Source organism: Carcharodon carcharias, chromosome 13 (assembly GCF_017639515.1).
Source record: "Carcharodon carcharias isolate sCarCar2 chromosome 13, sCarCar2.pri, whole genome shotgun sequence".
In the NCBI taxonomy this organism is placed as follows: Eukaryota; Metazoa; Chordata; class Chondrichthyes; order Lamniformes; family Lamnidae; genus Carcharodon; species Carcharodon carcharias.
Window position 1 is genome coordinate 70,789,710 of NC_054479.1, and position 20,999 is coordinate 70,810,708.

At 43.0% G+C, this 20,999-nt stretch overlaps 1 protein-coding gene across 6 annotated transcripts in view; it reads left to right on the forward strand.

Moving 5' to 3' along the window:
* smpd4 (sphingomyelin phosphodiesterase 4) overlaps nt 1–20,999 on the forward strand; it is a 72,880-nt gene that overhangs the window by 24,635 nt on the left and 27,246 nt on the right. For 4 of the 6 annotated variants that reach the window (XM_041202735.1, XM_041202738.1, XM_041202740.1 and 1 more), the window contains exons 7-11: nt 17–168; nt 3,648–3,780; nt 6,761–6,832; nt 15,158–15,250; nt 19,575–19,726. In XM_041202735.1, coding sequence (XP_041058669.1) covers nt 17–168; nt 3,648–3,780; nt 6,761–6,832; nt 15,158–15,250; nt 19,575–19,726 — 602 coding nt within the window. Of the gene's footprint in view, nt 1–16; nt 169–3,647; nt 3,781–6,760; nt 6,833–13,412; nt 13,425–15,157; nt 15,251–19,574; nt 19,727–20,999 lie in introns of all 6 variants that reach the window. The other 2 variants (XM_041202736.1, XM_041202737.1) reach the window with 2 other exon arrangements.

The window sequence follows — 20,999 nt, forward strand, 5'->3', positions numbered from 1 at the left end:
TGAACTCTTGTTACAGAATTGCCCACCAGGGCAGCTCTTCAGCACCTCAGACAGTGCCTATTTTGTCATAGTGGACAGGTACCTGAAATACTTCCTCCCAGTAGAAGGGAATGTGCCAGCATCACCGTTCTTGAACGCATGTGGCACTGTCTCTCCTCCGACACCAAGGTACGTCTGCTCATTTTTCTGACCTGTAATTGCGTTGGGTGTTTCTGAGACCAGGAGAATGCTAACCAGTTTTTTCTATATTATTCAGTGCCTGCCTGTCACTAAGTGTGTCGGTTCCTTTTGGTAATTTGTAGAGATTATACTTATATATACCTGTTAAGCGCTGATGTTATTGAGGAGGACTTGGTTAGGGCAGGTGAATGAGCATCAGTAAAGGTAACACCAATCAAACGGTGTTGAGTGATTACCAAGTAAGGGATCCAGCATGACATCTGAAGAGATACAGTCAATAATAGTGAGGGGAAGGATTACCGAGTGACTATTTGAGGGAGGTGAATTAAAATCTAACCGTTGTAGTGATTGAGCAGATTCACCGAGTGACAACATGAGAGGGCTCATTTTTTTAATATATATTATTTTCGAGGGATGTGGGTGTTACTGGCTAGACTAGCATTTATTACCATCCCTAATTGCCCTTGAGAAGGTAGTGGTAAGCTGCCTCCTTGAACCGCTGCAGTCCCTGTGATGTAGGTAAACCCACAGTGCTGTTTTGAAGGGATATTCAGGATTTTGACCTAACGATAGAGTGAAGGAACGGCAAAATAGTTCCAAGTCGGAATGGTGTGTGACTTGGAGGGGATCTTGCAGGTGGTGGTGTTTCCATGCACCTTGTCCTTCTCAGTAGCCTAGTGGTCACAGGTTTAGAATGTGTTGTCAAAGGAGCTTTGGTGAGTTGCTGCATCTTGTTAATAGTACACACTAGTTCTACTATGCATTGTTGGTGGAGGGAGTGAACATTTAAGGTGGCGGATGGAGTGCCAATCAAGCGGGTTGCTTTGCCCTGAATGGTGTCAAGCTGTTGGAGCTGCACTCATCCAAGCAAGTGGAGAGTATTACATTGTACCCCTGACTTGTGTCTTTGTAGATGGTGGACAGACCTTGGTGAGTCAGGAAATGAGTTACTCGCTCACAATTCAGTGCCTTGGACCTGTTCTGGTAACCATAGTAATTTTATGGCTGGTCCCATTCAGTTTCTGGTCAATGGTAACCCTCGGGATAGTGGGTGATTCAGCAATGATAATGCCATTGAATGTCATGGGGAGATGGTTAGACTCTCTCTTGTTGGAGATGGCCATTGCCTGACACTTGTGTGGCATGAATATTACTTGTCATGTTCTAGTATGTTATGGACTTAGTCAAAAATTTGAACACAAATGAACACACATTTAAGATGACTTCTGAAAACTGTGAGACTATTGACATTTTCAACTCCAGACAGTCCTGAGTCTCAAGCAAATACCTGATTAAATATGGACATTCCCAGCCATCCAGGGAAGTCACATATATATCTTTTAAGGATGGACCATCAAGAAAAGAACCAAAGCACCTAGCTGGCTCGACTTTCTGTTCACCATGGACAAAAGAAACATTGAAACTTGGTCTGTGTTAGACGAATGTGAATTTTAAGGTGTCAAATGACAACACTGGATGTGTAATCAACCCACCACCTTCCTTTTTGGAAAAAGGACTTTGAACTTGTAGAAGTGACGCGGTGAGGATGCCATTTTGTCTGTTTTTAAAATAACAGCAGGAAGCTATTTTGCAGAGACAGAGTTCCATCAGAAAATCATTGAACCAGCTGCAAGCCATCCAAGCAGCCAAGTTAATAAACAACAATACCTTCAAAATGGTAAAGGACACCCCCAACCTGTTCAAATTCGCCAGAGAACCACTAACTTGGAAATTTGACAACAAGAGGCTCCGCAGCTTACTGAGAATCCTCTGTTTTACATGACCTTCACTTCAACTAAAGCATCAACTCATTAAGAAACTACAGGCCTTTCATGAAAGAGACAGACGATCATAAATTGTAATTGTATTGTTTTATCTTTATCTGTATCTAATCTTTTGTGTGTGAGCTGAGTGAATGAGACATCACGTTTTAAATTCTGGGCCAAGTGTGATAATAAATAACCTTTTGTTTTTAAACTTTCAAAACTTTTGCTGCTGGTCATTTTATTGGAGCAACCTCTCAGGGTAAGAAAACACACAGCCCTTGCATACAAACATATTGACCATGGGCAGTTAAAAAAAACACATGAATTCTGCCCATGATACTTGCCACTTATTAGCCCAAGCTTGTATGTTGTCCAGGTCTTGCTATGAACGCAGACTGAGGAGTCGCAAATGGTACTGAACATTGTGCAATCATCAACGAACATCCCCATTTCTGACTTTATGATGGAGGGAAGGTCATTGATGAAGCAGCTGAAGATGGTTGGGCCTAGGATGCTGCCCTGAGGAACTCCTGCAGTGATATTCTAGGACTGAGATAATTGATCTCCAACAACCACAGCCATCTTTCTTTGTGCAAGGTATGACTCCAACCAGTAGAAAGTTTTCCTCCTGATTCCCATTGACTCCAGTTTTGCTTCTTGATGCCACACTCAGTCAAATGCTGCCTCGAAGTTGAGGACAGTCGCTTTTGCCTCTCCCCTGGAGTTCAGCTCTCTTGTTCGGACCAAAGCTGTAATGAGGCCAGGAGCTGAGCAGCAGCTCATTGAGCAAGTTATTGGTGTGCAAGTGCCACTTGATTGCTAAAGGTGCTTTCCATCACTTTGCTGATGAACAAGAGTAGACTGATGGGGTGGTAATTGGCTGGGTTGGATTTGTCCTGCTTTTTGTCCTGGGCAGTTTTCCCATATTGCCGGGTAGATGCCAGTGTTGTAGCAATACTGGAACAGCTTGGCTTGGGGTGCAGCAAGCTCTGCATCACTACTCTTCAGTAGTACTTATAGAATATTGTCAGGGCACATAGCCTTTGCAGTATCCAATGCCTTCAGCCATTTTTTGTCATGTGGAGTGAATCGACTTGGCTGAAGACTGGCATCAGGAGGAGGCTAAAATGGATTATCCACTCAGAACTTCTGACTGAAGACAGTTGCAAATGCACTGATGTGCTAGGCTCCCCCATCATTGAGGATGGGGATATTTGTGGAGCCGCCGCCTCCAGTGAATTGTTCACGACTGGATGTGGCAGGACTCCAGAGCTTAAACCTGATCCGCTGGTTTTGGAATCACTTAGCTCTGTCTATTACATGCTGCACATTGTAAGGTATGATTCTGTGAGTATGACTGTCAGACTGTTGCTTGAGTAATCCATAGGATAATTCTCAATTTTGCCACAAGCCCGCAGATGTTAGTAAGGAGGACTTTGCAGGGCACTCAGGGCTGGGTTTGCCATTGTTGCTTCTGGTGCCAAGGTCGATGCTGAGTAACATTTATAGGCATAGTGATTAACATGAGGGGTGGGGTTGCGTAGTTAGGGAGTTGGATTTACTGAAATGGGCAGTAACAGGTGGAGGAGGATATTTTACATGTTTATTTTTGAGGAGCTGTGTGCTCCTCATAATTTTTATTCCCTTTAGTACAGAAATTATCTGTAACTCTAATTCTATTTGCACTTTGATTCCTGACAGAGCTCAGAATGTGCCATTCACCTCCTATGGTGGGCCCCACACTAGCCTGTTGAAGCGTCATATATCCCATCAGCCCTCAGTGAATACAGACCCAGCTGCACAGGAAATCTGGAGATCAGAAACATTGCTTCAGGTAAAAGTGAATACTGAGTTCTTTGTCACTGTTGCTGCAAAGGTTTGTTTTTCTGTGTTTCTGCCCTGGTCAGAGTAATGGATATCACTTCGGAGGCAGATAACAGTTTGTGTTTTATTTACAAATAGAGTCCATATCAAGTCTTCACAGATCAAGCGATAGGGTTTGTTATTATTCGATCCAAAGCTGAGCTCCTGATCTCAGGTCCTCATTACTTCAATACCTTCCTATTTCCATCATCTTAGCATGTCTTTGACTCTAGATCTCTTATCCACGCCTTTGTCACATTTGTGGCTAGATAATTCTAACGTTTGCCTGAACAACCTCCCATTCTCTGTAAACTTCAACTTTTCAAAAATCTTCTGCCTGAATAGTAACTTACACCAAGTCCCATTCACCCATCAATCTATGTTCACTGACCTACATAATCTTCATGTTTTAATCTCTTCAAGACCTCTTCCCATCACATCTCCCTATCCCAGCTCTGCAATCCTCTACCCCTGATCTTTTGTGCAGCACCCTCCCCTTATTTCAACCATTGGTGGCTGTACCATCAGGTCAATAGCTCCATCCTGGAACTCCTTTCCTCAACTGTGCCTGCTCTCTTTCCTCTTTTAAAACCCCTCTTTGCCCAAGTTTTTGGTCAACCTCCTCCCCCCCCCTCATATGCTTTGTCTCAGTAACCACTGTCAACAACCATGTAAAAGGAGTTTCCTTAAAGTAGTCTGTAAGCTAAGAATTTGTAAGTGTGTATGTAGCCCCCTTTTAATTTATGAATGGTTCAATTTAAAAATGACCCAGAAGATTAACTTTATTCTTAAACAAGATAAAGTTTAGTTTATTATACAAACAATTGCTGAAAGTTATAAAGGTAAAAAGTGATAAAGTTATGAACAGGTACAAAGAAAGATTTTTAAAAAGTACTTAAAGATGAGATTTCAAGTCGATCTCTGCGAGATATGGCTGTGGGCCCATTATTTGAATTCCTTCTTTCCAAAGTGAAGGGCTTGAAACTTGAGGTATGGTTTAGCAGCTGCGATGGCTTCTGTGGTTGAAGATCTGGAGTTTTCTTTTCCTCAACAAGCAGAACAGGCCTTGGTAATGAGTGAAGGTTACTGTTTTTTATGGTACTTCTCTTGGTCGCCTAATTTATTACAACAGTCCAGTAGTTGCTTCTGGAAACTTTAGTTGTCTCTCCCTGTTGAGAAGCAGTTTGTTTCAAGATGTCTCTCTCATAATGTTCAAGATGCTTCTCCCTCTCAGCAGCTTCCAGCCTTTTCTTAGAGTATGAAACCCAAAGATGGCTGCTCCCAAATTGACAAATCAAGCTTTTATATTTGGTATTGGCCATTCAAGTAGCCTTTCTCCCGTCTGGGTTATTTGTTTAGCTTTCCACTGAGGTCCTTTTCAGTTAATTGTCTGTTTTCTAAAAAAAGACCAGCAAGTGGAAGAATCTCATTTACACTGGTGGAACACTCATTGAATTTCAAAATTATCTTTTGTGATCCTTTTTGAGATAAGCAGTCGGGTAAGGTTTTGAAACATTGCAGAAAGGTGCCAAGTTGTCAGTCCATGCATCCCTTTTCTGAATAAAGGCTTTTTTAAAGCTTTATTTTAGCAAACATACTTTTCAAGCATAAAAGCAAAATACTGCGGATGCTGGAAACCTGAAACAAAAACAGAAAATGCTGGAAAAAGTCAGGTCTAGCAGCATCTGTGGAGAGAGAAAGAGTTAACATTTCGAGTCTGTATAACCCTACTTTTCAAGCAGTTGTCCATAAAAATCTATATCACCTTAGCTACTCGTTATGTAGCTGTTGGGTTATCTCCTTAGGTCCAGTTGTTGAAGAGGGCCTTCTTCTGCACGGGAGTGACATCTTTCCCACACCATCAGCCTGAAGCTTCTCCTGAGTTTGTCAAGTTGGTGCAGTGTTAAGAGCAGTCCATTAGCAGCAGGGCTAAAACTGGCCAAAATCATTCACACAAACCTCTTTCCGCAAGGCAGCAGAGGAGTCTGTCATCATGGTGTTCCGGGTTGAAATTAAAACCAGGTCCCAAGTGTTCCTCGTTTCACTGAAACATTGATAAAGCACAGGAGGAAGGTATTTGGCCCATGGTGCCTGTACCGGCTCTTTGAAGGAGCTTTGTAATTAGTTGCATGTCCCTCTTTCCCTATAACCATGCAAATTTTCCTCTGCTCCCTCTCTGAGACCTTCACATCTTTCCTAAAGTGCTGTGCCCAAGATTAGGCATTCTGTACCACCTGCAGCCTAACCAATGTTTTATAAAGGTCCATGATAAATCATTTGCATTTGTACTCTTTCCTTAATTTAGTTATTTGGTGGTACAGAACTTAAGTATTGCTGGAAAAAAAATGCTGTCAAAGTTTTTCATCTTGCACTTATCAGACAGAATCACAAAAATACCAAATCTGAAAGAAAGCAACAATGTATACTGCATGAGAAAAGCCAATCAGCCAACCTTGTATCCAAGGAGACTGGAAAATTGTGGCCAAAGCCTCTGCAGTTTCCACCTTTTACTTCCTTCAACAACTGAGGTTGCAATTCATCCAGACCGAGTGTCTTTCCTATCTTCAGGACTGCCAACCTTTTAATCACCTCCTGTTTATTTACTTTGAGGCAGAAATTATTGGTCATGTGTGAGCTGGAGTTTGACACAGGGCTGTCCATGCCCTGTGTCCCACACTTGTTGAATAGAATATTCCGATATGCTGGGGAAGTGGGAACAGAGGCAGTTGCATTTAAACTGTTAAAAACCCATTTAAAACTAAAATCAGGAAGTGAAATATGTTTAGAATAACCTGCCAGATGGATTAGTCAAGGCAGAAACATGGGCTTTTAAAATGCACTTGGATGGGAGAATTGAGGTAGAAGTAGGATAAATTTAGGAGTGAGAGTTGGTACAGCAGGAATGCTCTAAATGATTTTTGCCATTAACTTTCCTTATTATTTGTTCACAGATTTTTGTTGAAATGTGGCTTCACCATTATTCACTGGAATTGTATCAAAAGATGCAGTCTCCCCATGTCAAGGTATCTGCATTCACTTATTTCTATCTCTGCTTTTTAGGTATTAAATTGGGCTAACTGCTTTATCACTTGTCTCTGGTGCTCTCTGCAGGCTCCAATGGGCTACAGTTGTACAATTAAAAGCAGTTTACTAATCTGGATTTAACCTTCGAACACCTGATTTTTAATCTGCTTCTCTGCTGCTCTATTGAAACAGATTTGTTTCGGGCTCTAAAGGGGTGCTCCATTTCTGATTACTGACCACTATGGGAATAGACAAAGGTTCATGTTGGTTTACTGTAGAAGTTGATAGTTTTAATTCATTCATGCAGTGTGAGCACCACTAGCAAGGCAAGCTATTTCCCATCCTTTTATCACCTTTGAGAAGGAGGTGGTGAGCCACCTTCTTGAACCACTGCTGTTCATGTTGTGTAGGTGCACCACAGTGCTGTTAGGAAGGGTTTCATGCAGCAATGATAAAGGAATGGCAACATAGTTAAAAACATCGGATGGCAAATGGCTTGGAGGAAAACTTGCAGGTGGTGGTGTTCCCATCTGCTGCCCTTCTAGGTAATGGAGGTCGCAGGTTTTGAAGGAACCTTGGTGAGTTGCTGCAGTGCATCTTATAGATGGTACACACTGATGTCACTCTTTGGTGGTGGAGGGAGTGGGCTTTTAAGGTAGTGGATGGGGTGTCGATCAAGCATCAGCATTGTCCTGGTTGATGTCAAGGTTTTTGATTGTTGGAGTTCCACTCATCCAGGCAAATGATGAATGTTCCATCATGCACCTGCTTTGTGGTGGACAGATTTTGTGGAGACAGGAGGTGAATTACTTGCCACAGAATTCCCAGTCTCTGACCTTTTAACCGCAGTATATAGCTGGTCCCCCACTATGCTGACATTTGGCAGGGGATGGGGTGGTGGGTGTCCAGCAAAGGTAATGCTGTTGAAGAATGTCATGGGGAGATGATTAGATTCTGCCCTGTTGGAGATGGTCATTTCCCAATACAGGTTTAGTGCGAATGTTATTTGCCACTTATTGGCCCTAGCCAGAACGTCGTCTAGGTTTTGTCATGTACAGGCACAGACTGCTTCATTATCTGAGGAATTGCAAATGGTACTGAATACTGTGCAATCATCAATGAACATCCACACTCCTAACCTTATGGAGGGAAGATCATTGACACATTTGAAGATGGTTTGACCTGGGGCATTACCCTGAAGAACTCCTGTAGTGATGTTCTGGGCCTGGGAACAGTGCTGGAGCCTCCTTTTTACAATTTATATAAGGTTTAATAGAGTGGGCAAAGACCTGGCAAATGGAGTATCATGTGGACAAATGTGAAATTGTTAATTTTGGCAGGAAGAATAAAAAAGCTTATTACCTAAATGGTGAGAGATTGCAGAGCTCTGAGTCAGGGATTTAGGTGTCTTAGTGCATGAATCACAAAAGGTTAGTATGCAGGTACAGCAGGTAATTAGGAAAGCTGATAGAATGTTATCATTTATTGTGAGGGGAATTGAATACAAAAGTAGGGAGGTTGTGCTTCTGTTGTACAGGGCAATTGGTGGTACCACATCTGGAGTATTGTGTACAGTGCTGGTCTCCTTATTTAAAGAAAGCTGTAAATGCATCAGAAGCAGTTCAGAGGTTTACTAGACTAATACCAGGAATGGGCGGGTTGTTTTATTAGAATAGGCTGGATAGGTTAGGCTTGCATCCACTGGAATTTAGAAGAGTAAGGGATGACTTAATTGAAACCTTTAAGATCCTGAGGGGTCTTGACAGGGTGGATGTGGAGAGGATGTTTCCTCTTGTGGAAGAAACTACAACCGGGGCCACTGCTTAAAAATAAGGGGTTGCTTGTTTAAGACAGAGATGAGAAATTTTTTCTGAGGGTTGAGTCTTTTGAACACTCTTCCTCAAAAGGCGGTGGAAGCAGAGTCTTTGTTTTTAAGGCAAAGGTTGATAGTTTCTTGATTAACAAGGGGGTGAAAGGTTATTGAGGGTAGGCAGTAATGTGGGGTTGAGGTTACATTCAGGTCAGCCACAATTTCAATGAATGGCAGAGCAGCCTTGAGGGGCCGAGTGGCCTCCTCCTCATTCGTATGTTCATATGAATAACTCATCTCCTGACTCCCAAAGCCTGCCCACTATCTATAAAGCAGAAGTCAGGAGTGTGATGGAATGCTCTCCACATGCCTGGATGAGTGCAGCTCCTACAACACTTGAGAAGTTCAACAGCAGCCAGGACTAAATAGCCTGCTTCATTGGCACCCCATTCGCTGCCACCTTCAACGTCCACTCCACCATTGATGTACAGTGGCAGCAGTGTGTACCATCCTTTGACAACACCTTAGAAATCCATGAACTCTGTCACCTAGAAGAACAAGGGCAACAGATGCTTGGGAACCCCACCACCTGCAAGTTCTCCTCCAAGCCATATACCATCCTGACTTGGAATTTTACCACCATTCCTTCACTGTCACTGGGTCAAAATCCTGGAATTCCCTCCCCAACAGCATTGTGAGTATACATATATGGACTGAAATGGTTCAAGAAAGAGGACAGTAAGGAATAATCAACAAATACTGAACTTATCAGCAACCGTCACATCCCATGAAAGAATAAAACAACAAAAGCCTTTCGGTCCCAGTCTGGCTTATAAATTGAGCATTCTTTTCATTAAAATAGAGTTTGTGTTTCTTTTAGGACCCATTTCAGGAAAGCAGGCAGCTATTCAAAATAATCTGTTCTGATGAAAGATCATCGACCATTAACGCTGTTTCTCTCCACAGATGCTGCCTGACCTGCTGAGAATTCCAGTATTTTTTTGTTTTGATTTCAGATTTCCAGTTTCCATCATATTTTGCTTTTATATCCCTATAAAGCACCTGATCTCCACTTGGTGACTGTTCGTAGCACTATGATTTGAAATCATGTGTTCATTGTGTGAGAGAATCGCGGGTATGTCTTAACACCCCATTGCTTCTTGGGGCAATCTGTAAGTTCAGTATTGTTGGTAAGTTCAGTGTTTGTTGATCATTCCTTACTGTCCTCTTACTTGAACCACCATCCCCAGTGCAGCCCTTAAGCAGAGACATTGCTTGGGATTATGACCCTAGGTAAAATGCTGATGAAACTTAGTTCCATCAGTTTCTTTTTAAAACTTGTGCTTCAATTTGTGGACCAGAGCTCCCTATAACACTCATACTGTTCTGTGACTTTATGCTTTTCATGGGTTGAGAGTGTCGCTGGCTAGGCCAGCATTTTTGTAGCCCATCCCTAACTGCCTTTGAGAAGGTGGTGGTGAGCTGCCTTCTTGGACTGCTTGCCGTCCATGTGGTGTAGATACGCCCACGCTGCAGTTAGGAAGGTAGTTCCGGGGTTCTGACCCAGCGACAGTGAAGGAAAGATTATATATTTCCAAGTCAGGATGGAGTTTGGCTTGGAGGGGAACTTGCAGTTGGTGGCGTTCCTATGCATCTGCTACCCTTGTCCTTGTAAGTGGTAGAGGTTGTGGGTTTAGAAGGTGCTGTTGAATGAGTCTTGGTGAATTGTTGCAGTGTATCTTGTAGATGGTACACACTGTAGCACCAGTGGTGAATGGACTGTTGAAGGTGGTGGAAGGGCTGCCAATAAAGTGGATGGTGTCGAACTTCTTGAGTGTTGGAGCTGCACTCATCCAGGGAAGTGGAGAGTATCCCATCACACTCCTGACTGTGCTTTGTAGATGATGGACAGGCTTTGGGGAGTCAGGAGGTGAGTTACTCGCTGCAGAATTCCTAGCCTTTTGACGTACTTTTGTAGCCACAGTATTTATATGGCTAGTCCAGTTCAGTTTCTGGTCAATGATAACCCCCAGGATGTGGATAGCGGGGGATTCAGTGATGGAAATGCCATTGAATGACATGGGGAGATGGTTAAATTCTCTCTTGTTGGAGATGGTCAGTGCCCAGCACTTGTGTGGCATAAATGTTACTTGCCACGTATCAGCCCAAGCCTGATTGTTGTCCCGATCTTGCTGCATTTGGACACGGACTGTTTTAGTATCTGAGGAGTCGCAAATGGTGCTAAAAATTGTGCAATCATCAGCGAATATCCCCACCCCTGACATTAAGATGGAGGGAAGGCCATTGATGAAGCAGCTAAAGATGGTTGGACCGAGGACATTACCCTGAGGAACTTCAGTGATGTCTTTGGACTGAGATGATTGACCTGCAACAACTACAGCCATGTACCTTTGTGCTAGGTATTGTCCAAACAATGGAGAGTTTTCCCCCGATTGCCTTTGACTCCAGTTTTGCTCGGGCTCTTTGATGCCACATTCGGTCAAATGCTGCCTTAATGTCAAGGACAGTGACCTCATCTTCATCTGGAATTCAGCTCTTTTGACCATGTTTGGACGAAGACTGTAATGAGGTCAGGAGCTGAGTTGCCCTGCTGGAACCCAAACTGAGCGTCAATGAGCAGGTTATTGTTGTGTAAGTGCCACTTGATAGCACTGTTGATGACCCCATCCATCATTTGCTGATGGGGCAGTAATTGACGGGGTTGTATTCGTCCTGCTTTTTGTGGAGAGGACCTATCTGGGGAATTTTCTACATTGCTGGGTAGATGCCACGTCCTTAGCAAAGCTGTTCCAGTACAGCTAAAAAACTGTTAAGTTCTGGAGCGCAAGTCTTCAGTACTATTGCTGGAATGTTGTTGGTGCGCATGGCTTTTGCAGGATCCAGTGTCTTCGGTTTCTTGACATCATGTGGAGTGAATCGAATTGGCTGAAGACTGGCACCTGTGATGCTGGGGACTTCAGGAGGATGCAGAGATGGATCATCCACTCAGCACTTCTGGCTGAAGATTGCTGCAAATGCTTCAGCCTTATCTTTTGCATTGATGTGCTGCACCCCCCCCCCCCGCCATCATTGAGGATGGGGATATTTGTGGAGCCGCCGCCTCCAGTGAGTTGTTTAATTTTCCACCACCATTCATGCCTGGATGTGGCAGGACTGCAGAGTTTAGATCTGATCCATTGGTTGAGGGATTGCTTAGCTCTGTCTATCACATGCTGCCTTCACCCATTGGCATGCAAGTAGTCCTGTGTAGCTTCATTGAGTTGACACATTTTTAGGTGTGCTTGGTGCTGCTCCTGACATGCCTTCCTGCACTCTTTGTTGAGCCAGGGTTGATGCCCCAGTTTGATGGTAATGGTAGAGTGGGGAATTTGCTGGGCCATGAGGTTACAGATTTTGGTTTTATATAATTCTCCTGCTGATGATGGCCCACAGTGCCACAAGGATGCCCAACTTTCAGTTGCTAGATCTGTTCGAAATCTATACCAATAGCATGACCATAGTGCCATACAACACAATGGTAGGTATCCTCAATGTGAAGGGGAGACCTCGTCTCCACGAGAACTGGGTGGTGGTCACTCCTACCAATACTGTCATAGATGCATCTGCGACAGGCAGATTGGTGACGATGAGGTCAAGTAGGTTTTTCCCTCTTGTTGGTTCCCTCAACACCTGTTGTAAATCCAGTCTAGCAGCTATGTCCTTTAGAACTCGGCCAGCTCGGTCTGTAATGATGCTACTGAGCCACTCTTGGGGATGGACATTGAAGTCCCCCACTGAGAGCACGTACTATGTGCTTGCTACCTTCAGTGCTTCCTCCAAGTGGTGTTCAACATGGAGGAGTACTGATTGGTCAACTGAAGGCGGTGGGGGGAGGCCTGTAGGTGGTAATCAGTCAGAGGTTTCCTTGCCCATGTTGACCTGATGCCATGAGACTTCATTGGGTCCAGAGTCTGTGTTGAAGATTCCTGGGGCAACTCCCTCCTGACTGTATACCACTGTGCCACCACCTTTTGGTGGGTCAGTTCTGTCGATGATGGTAGCGTCTGGCACACATTCATACTCTCTGAATCATACTTTACAGACATTATCAGGCTTGACTGGTCTGTGGGTCAGCTCTGCCAATTTTGGCACAAGACCCTGGATGTTAGTAAAGAGGACTTTGCTGTTGTCGTTTCCTGTGCCTCAGTCAATGTTGGGTGATCCGTCCTGTTTCACTCCTTTTGGTAGACTTTGTAGTGGCTGAGTGGCTTGTTAGGTCATTTCAGAGGGCATTTAAGAGTCTATCACATTGCTGTGGGTCTGGAGTCCAGGTAAGGAGGGCAGATTTCCTTCCCTAAAGGACATTAGTAAACCAAATAGGTTTTTACAGCAATGGTTTCATGATCACTATTACCAAAACTAGCATTTTATTTGTTGGCTAAATTTAAATTCCACCAGTTGCCGTGGTGGGATTTGAACTTAGGCCCAGGCTAATGCACTGGGGACACATGAATTACTATTCTAATGATATTACCACTAAGCCACCAGCTCCCATTGTAGCTATTGTATTGGGTGGAATTTTTGAACCTGAGGTGACCAGGTAGTTTGGCCACACTTTAGAGCTCTGCTTCAGCTTTGCATGTCATGTTGATGCTTTGGGTGCATGTACGTTATGCCTCTACATTATTTTCTTTTTTTTTTTCCCTCCTCATCATCTTCATGGTCTCCGTTCTGATTCTGGCTGTCTTGTGCATTCATGGCATTGCAAGCCAGGGCCGCAGGTATTCACTTTATTAGACTAACTAACCTGTGTTAACCCTTTGAAGAAGAAGGACCCCCTCAGTTTTGAACAGAAGCCTATTGACTGCTGCTGTTTTAGCATAATCTCTGCCTCTCTTCCAAATTGCACATGCGATTTCAATTTGTCAACAACCTTGCCTCCTTGATGGGTTGAGATGCCAGCTTGGCAGGCCTGTGTTCAGCAATATCCAGCTGATCCACTATAGAGCACACCAGTGCACCAATTACTGGGCACTAAAATGGTAAAATGTTTAGTTTTTCACGTATAGGGCAAAAATGACGTGTGCATTTCGAAAGCTGAGCGTCCTTCAGAACTCAAAAGGGTTAACTTAATATAACCTATTTCAGTGTTGTGACTGGGTTTATTTAATATGTCCAGTTGAACTGAAAACATGCACATGAAAATTTCACAAACCCAATGCTATAATGTACTGAAAACCCAATGACAACGCGACTGCTTGCTTTAATCACTCCTGGGCAGCCTCTGACTTTGGTACCTTGCCTACACATGTATATTTGAGTTGGTAGGAAATTGATCATGTTCTTGTAGTGTACTATCTCATTGTGTTTGATAATTGTAGTCAGAAATGGTTTATCCCCTTAACTGCCATCCAATAGTCATTCAGTGCTGACAGAATTCCCAAAAGCACCTGTCCCAACTTCTGGAAATGGAAAACTGGAGACTATGCAGAAAAACTCTAAAATGTTTCTCTTCGGGTTCCTCAAGGTGAGGATGTCCGTGCTAGAGAGTGGAACGCTTTATTTTGAGGCACCCTTTGTCAATATCAAACACTCCAGGGCAGGTACAGCCTGGGTTAGATACTGAGTAAAGCTCCATTTACACTGTCCAGCAAGTCATTAGATTCAGATTATACACAGATGCAAACACACTTTGACTACAAGCAACGATTTCAATTTGACCTGAGGCTCGTCAGTGAGATCTGTGGGATGCCCCATTACCAGTACCAGGACCTCCGTGCACGGCAAGGCTGACACTTGCAAATGAATCACAGGGTTAGGCATGGCTATAAAACTGTTCATGAAACACCCTGAACGAAGAAGACTCTAGATTTTTGGCAAGGAATATCTTTTGGTGATAAATTTAAAACTATAAAGTACAATCCTGCAACACTTCAGGATAATGTTACTCTGTATCTAATCTGTGCTGTACCTGCCCTGGGAATGTTTGACATGCAGAGGAACTTTGTTGGGAGAAATTGATGTTGGCACTGATTCCAGTTCATGTAGAAGAAGCAGTTGGTCTCAGAGCAGTAATTAATTTTACTAAAGCTCCATCTTGAGTCAAAATGAATCTTCTCACCTTTAAGCCCATATCATTACAGTGATTTGCAGTTGTTCGATAATCGGACATCATCTGAGTCGGCTAACTGTGGCCTTCAATCATCTAGTTCTTGATACGATGATCGATTTCTCCAATTCCATTATGATTCAATAGCTGCAATGTTGTAAAAATCATTAATATTTTTAATCTGGCAATCTTTTTCAATGGTGCTTTTGTTGCATGCCTTCACAAAACTTTTTAGAAGCTGGAGTTTGGCAGTAAAGGGGTTAACTATGTGCATTTCTGTGTATATTGAATGTGACTAGTGATGAATGTTTAAAAGTCAATTTTCTGTGTTTATAATTTTTTTTCTCTCTCTGGATTAATGCTTTCTCTCTTTGTATTGTCTTGTTCTCGGATGCTAACCCTCAGTTGGAGGTGCTACAGTACCGCCTCGGTATCTGCAGTACTCAGTACAGCACTGCATCGCCACTGCCTGGCCATGGCACCTTCCACACATACCAAGTATCTTTTTATTTTCATTTTTGGCGTCTCCGTTTAATCTTGTCAGCCACATGGTAAAACTCAATTTGTGGTAACTGGATAGTATCAATCAGTGACTATTCTGGTGCCAGTGATTTAAATTTTCTGCTTGGTTAAGGTGAACTAGTTGTCCTATGATGAAATTCTTAACTGAAGGTGTGCATACACTGGTAAAGTGAATACTATATACAAACCAGGCGGTTGACTGTGGATGGGCCTAGGACACTTGGAAACAAGAACAGTTAACCAGGCTTCCGATATTGCTCAATTTGTGCCACAGTGTGAAATGCAAGAATTTGGTCACTGCAGAACTGGAGATTGAAGACTAGTGCAAGAAAAAAAAATGTTGGAATGGCACTTGCCAAGTAAAGTACTTTTTAATAATTAATCCTATTTCTTGGTGTTGATGTCACCTCGGGACTCACTATCTTCTCCATTGATGCTGCTTCCAAGTGGCTTTGTTTCTTCCTTGATGCCTAAAACATTTTCCCTCAGCAAGTTTACTCTCAGTGCAAATCCCTAAGCTTTCTGGATGCTTTCCGGGTTAAACTGCCTCTAGTTGTTGGGCTCAGGCAAGGGGAATAAGAACCTAGTCTCCAAGATTCAGTTAGTGAAGTATTAAAGGTGGTGTTACCAAGACTAAGGAGTGTAACCTGCTGGTTTTATTTGAGGGGCATTAGAAAATGCTGAGTGAAGAATTGGAAGGAATTTTGTTTCTCCGTTGAGGGATATGGAGGAGCTAAAGGTGTAATAATGATTCAGCTGTTGCACGTAGGGGGCGAGCAATGGAATAGTGGCCGGGTGAGACCTGAAGAAAAGTTGCATTGGATAATTGAGGAAGACGTTGTTATGAAGAAGCAGAAATGCGCTGGGTGAAATGCCTGAGTAATTGGAAAGAGAAAAGGGGCCATCTCTATTACCACAGTTGGTCATGTGAGAGGTGATCCAGAGCCTGTCTTTAGTTGAGGCCAGACAGTGTGATCTGCTCAGAAGTACAGGTATATAGTGGACATCACAATTTTGAAGAACAGAGCAGCACTGGAGATTTGGGCTGGGAGGGTGATGTTCAAGAAAGTTAGCCAAAGTGTTGTTGCCGTTGGTAAACCAAGGATGGCTTATGCCCCTCAGGTAGTTGCAAAAGTTCCCATGGCATTATTCTGAAGAGCAGGGGTTGCAGGACAATGTTTCTTCAACAGCACCTTCTCAGCCACATCTTCCACCTGGAAGAATAAAGGCAACAGATGCATGGAAGCACCACTACCTGCCAATTCCCCTCCAAAACCCCACACCATCCTGCCTTTGAATTATATCATCGTTCCTTCACTGTCGCAGGGTCAAATCCTGGAGCTGCCTTCCTAACAACGCTACACAAGATGGACTGCAGTGGTTCAAGAAGGCAGCTCACCACCAATTTGTCAAGGGCAATTAGGGATGGGCAACAAGAAATGCTGGCCTTGCAGCAACGTCTACGTCCTGTGGACAAATAGATTCAGGCTACAATCAAGAAACATTGCAGCTTGTTTAAAAAGCAAATAATTCCCCCTGTATCTCTTGCCCAAAACCTTAAATCTGATTCTCCTTGTCCTTGTATGACCAGCTAATGGAAGCAGCTTTTCTTTGCCTACCTTATCTAAACCTTTCATAATCGTGTACACCCCTATCAAGTCACCCCTCAATTTCCTTTGCTTTAAGGAGAACAAACCCAGTTTCTCCAAACTAACCTTGTAACTAAAATCCTTCATCCCTGGAACCATTCTGGTAAATCTGCTCTGTACACTCATCCTTCCTAAAGTGTGGTGACGAGAACTGGATACAATACCACAGCCTAACTGGAGCTTTATAAAGGTTCAGCATAACTTCCTTGCTTTTGTACTCGATGCTTCTAGTTATGAAGCCCAAGATCCCATATGCTTTACTAACCACTCTCTCAATGTGTTCTGTCACCTTCAAAGATCTACACATGAGATTATAAGGGATTGTAGCTTGGGTATCTACAAGACAAATACCTGGAAGAGAAACCTCATCTGATGCAGCTGGAAACACAGACAGATCTCATGTAGCTTTGAGATTTTCTTTGTTGTTTTGAATTGATAGAAACAACATCTAGCAATAAGATTTTGAGGATTAATGACTTTTATTTAACCAGAAATCTATTGCACCATTTATGTGGCATTATTTGATTAATGCCTTGGGTTAATTTCCCATTTACCATGTGGCTTTCTTTGTGGTATGTTGGTGCTCTGATGTTGTAGATGCTTCAACCCAGCATTTTTCTTGGATGGCATTGGTCACGGGCTGTTAATAAGAAAAGGATAGATGGGGAAATCCTGCATTTTTAATTTTGCTGCTCCTGTCTGTTCTCTCCCTGCTCCTGTTGGGAGATGTCATGTACACCCTGCATTGTACGTGCCTGCAGGATGCATGTTCCAATGCTCGAGATGGGAAGAGTGCCAAAAGCTGCCTTTTGTAGGCAGAGAGTTGTTCATGCCAGAAGTAAGCTTTATAGGTGGAAGCTCTGAGCCTATCGTCAACTTTGCACATGAAAAATCATGAATTCTGTTCAACAAGAACAGTATTTAGTGAATTCTAACATTCTATTGCAGATGTGACCTTTTCCCATTGTCCATTCAAGACAAATCCTGGGCTCTATATGTTTTCACATCAGTTCAGTGCCTCTTGTTGGGTTTATCTTTGGGTGGGTGATTTATCATTATGTGGGAACATATGTGATTTCACACAAGGATTTCTTGCTTGTGGTAAGATTGAAATGATGGCCCAGTGCCTACAGAAAGGGGCTGGCCCTGTTGTCCCAGGTAACACTTGGAACAGCAGTAGGCACTGGAGGTAGTCCTATTTGGGTCTTAGCAGATATCCTGGATAGCAGGATAATTAGTAATTCTTGTTTCTGAAGCCATAACCTAAGCTTTGAGTCTTGAATGCTGGCGTGGGGATGGTAATGGAGAAATCTGTCAAAATGCTGGGTCAGAGCAGTGTGGAGGGGGCTGAGCCCCACATCCATGATGGTCCTGAAAATAGTTACTGAGCAGAGCCACACAAAGCAGAGCAAATTCCAGCCTCATCTCTTAGTACTTGGCTGGAGAAAGCTGTTAAGATGCAAACAGCATGGAACCTGGCAGATTATGGAGGGGAGGAAGGCAGTTTGTCCTGAAAAAACTGGAATCAGACATATGGTGAGGCATGGTCAAGTGATAGTGTGGCATTTTCATGGTGTGATCCCAAGTCGCTTGGCATTTTCTGCTGAGCATGGTGACTAATTTGGCATAATTCCAATCAGTGTTGTCTCTAGTATCATTATTGTTGTTTCCCCTCTTCACTGCCCCCTAGCTCATGGTCTAGGCTGCCCATTTTCATTGCTCAACTCATGCTGCCCATGTTTTCCCAGACATATTTACCAGTCAGAAGTGTGGCACTCTGCCACCAGGTACTTTTGGATTTTTGCAGATAAGAATCACACTAACTTTCCCCAACTCTCACCCCTGAAGATTGTGACTCACTTGGGCTTAGCACTCTTTCCTATGTATTTTAGCATTTTTGACTTCAGTTGGATTTCCTTACCCTTTTAGTCCTCTGTTTCCCTGAAAACACTATCTCTTAGAATGGGGTTCCATGGACCTCTTCTGGTACCATGACCAATTGGTCACTCTTCATAGATGAGTCTACACAATGAGTGTTGGCCATTCAATTGCCGGATGAAATCACAGCCTTGTCCTCACTTGATGTTCACACTGTCCAAACAGGAGTCACAACATCACAATTAGAAGCAGGAACCCAGGCTAATCTGTGTTTTTTGATCTCCATTCCTAGTGCCCTGACTGTCACCTTGGTCAAAATCCATTAACTCCACAGAGGCCAGACAGGGAATCGGGGATCTTCAGGACTGGATGACCCAGTCACACAGAAGTGACACATTATTTTGAGTAAGACCTGTGGGATTTGGGTGGGGTGATCCCTGAACAGGCTATGCTGCAGACTGATGGGACTCAGGTTTTAGCCCATTTCCCATAACAGCAAGTTGTTGAACTACTGAGAAAAGACTAGGAGAGATGAAAGTCAGTAGCCCTGGAAATATACTTGTGGAGTGGACTAAGGGGGTATTAATTACACTGCTGTTGCATTTTAGTTTAATTCTGTAACTCTACCCAGAGTAGATGTGAGATCAGTCAGTAATTGTTATATGCAAGTAGTTTGCTCAGTCAAGTGGGTTTCTACATTGTTACTGCCTTGTCCTTAAATTGGGTTTTCACATGCTTTCTCCGTTTTCTGACATCTGTTCTATATTTGATAGGAACCCTTCACTCCAACAGAGGAGCATGTGCTAATGGTGAGGCTGCTGGTCAAGCACCTCCATTGTTTCTCCAACAGCATAAAACAGGAGCAAGCCTTACCCTCACCTTCAACTCATTCTCACACTGGGAGCCCACTGGAAGAATTCAAGAGGTTAGCCTTCTGTTTTTGTGAATTTTGTGTATAAGGTTTCAGTTAGGCTGAAGTGGAGGCAGAGGATAGGGATAATAGGCAGGTACACTAAATGGCAGCATGTGACAGTGGTGTCCTGCAAGGATCTGTGTTGAGGTCCAAATATTCACTGTATTCAATATCGACTTGGACATGTGACTTTCTATTCCACTGTCTAAGTTTGCCGATGACAGAAAGGTAGGTTGACATGTAAGTAGTGTAGATGGAAGCACAAAATTACAAAGAGATCTTGATAGACTAAGTGAATGGATAAAACTGGCAAAGGGATTTAATGTTGACAAATATGAAGTCATCCAAAACAAAAACAGAATTACCTGGAAAACTCAGCAGGTCTGGCAGCAAAGGCTGTCGTGATCAGCAAGTTTTTGAAAGCAAGATGTCTGTATATTTATTTAACCCTGTTGAAGGGTCATGAGGACTCGAAACGTCAACTCTTTTCTTCTCCGCCGATGCTGCCCAGACCTGCTGAGTTTTTCCAGGTAATTCTGTTTTTGTTTTGGATTTCCAGCATCCGCAGTTTTTTGTTTTTATCTCTATGAAGTCATCCACTTTGGACCTAAAAAGGATAGAACAGGGTTCTTTGTAAATGGTGAAAAGCTAGAAACAGGGAAAGTCCAAAGAGACCAAGTACGTAGACCATTACAAGATTATAAACAAGTGCAGAAAATAATCAAAAAACCTACTGGACTGCTGGCCTTTATATCTAGAGGAGCAGGATACAAGGGGATAGAAATTATGCTTCAGCTGTACAAAGCCCTGGTTAAACCATAGCTGGAGTACTATGGGCAGTTCTGGGCACTGCACCTTAAATTGGCTTTGAGGAAATGGGGTGTAGGTGTACCAGAATGATACCTGGACTCCAAGGATTAAATTATAAAACGAAGTTAAACAAACTAAGATTGTATTTTCTGGAATTTAGACAATTAAGGGATGATTTGATTCAAGTTTTCAAGATATTAAGGGGAACAGATAGGGTAGATGGAGAAGAACTATTTTCACGGATTGGTGAGTCAAGGAGCAGGGGACATAGTCTAAAAATTAGAGCCAGACCTTTAAAGGAATAGAATTAGGAAATATTTCATCACAGAGAAGGTTGTAGAAGTTTGGAACTCTCTTCAAACAGCAGTTGATGCTAGATCAATTGGAAATTTTAAATTTACATTATGGACAGGGTGAGAGAACTACTGCAATCCCTCTCCCCTTCCCAACTGTCGTGGTCAGTAAGTTTTTGAGA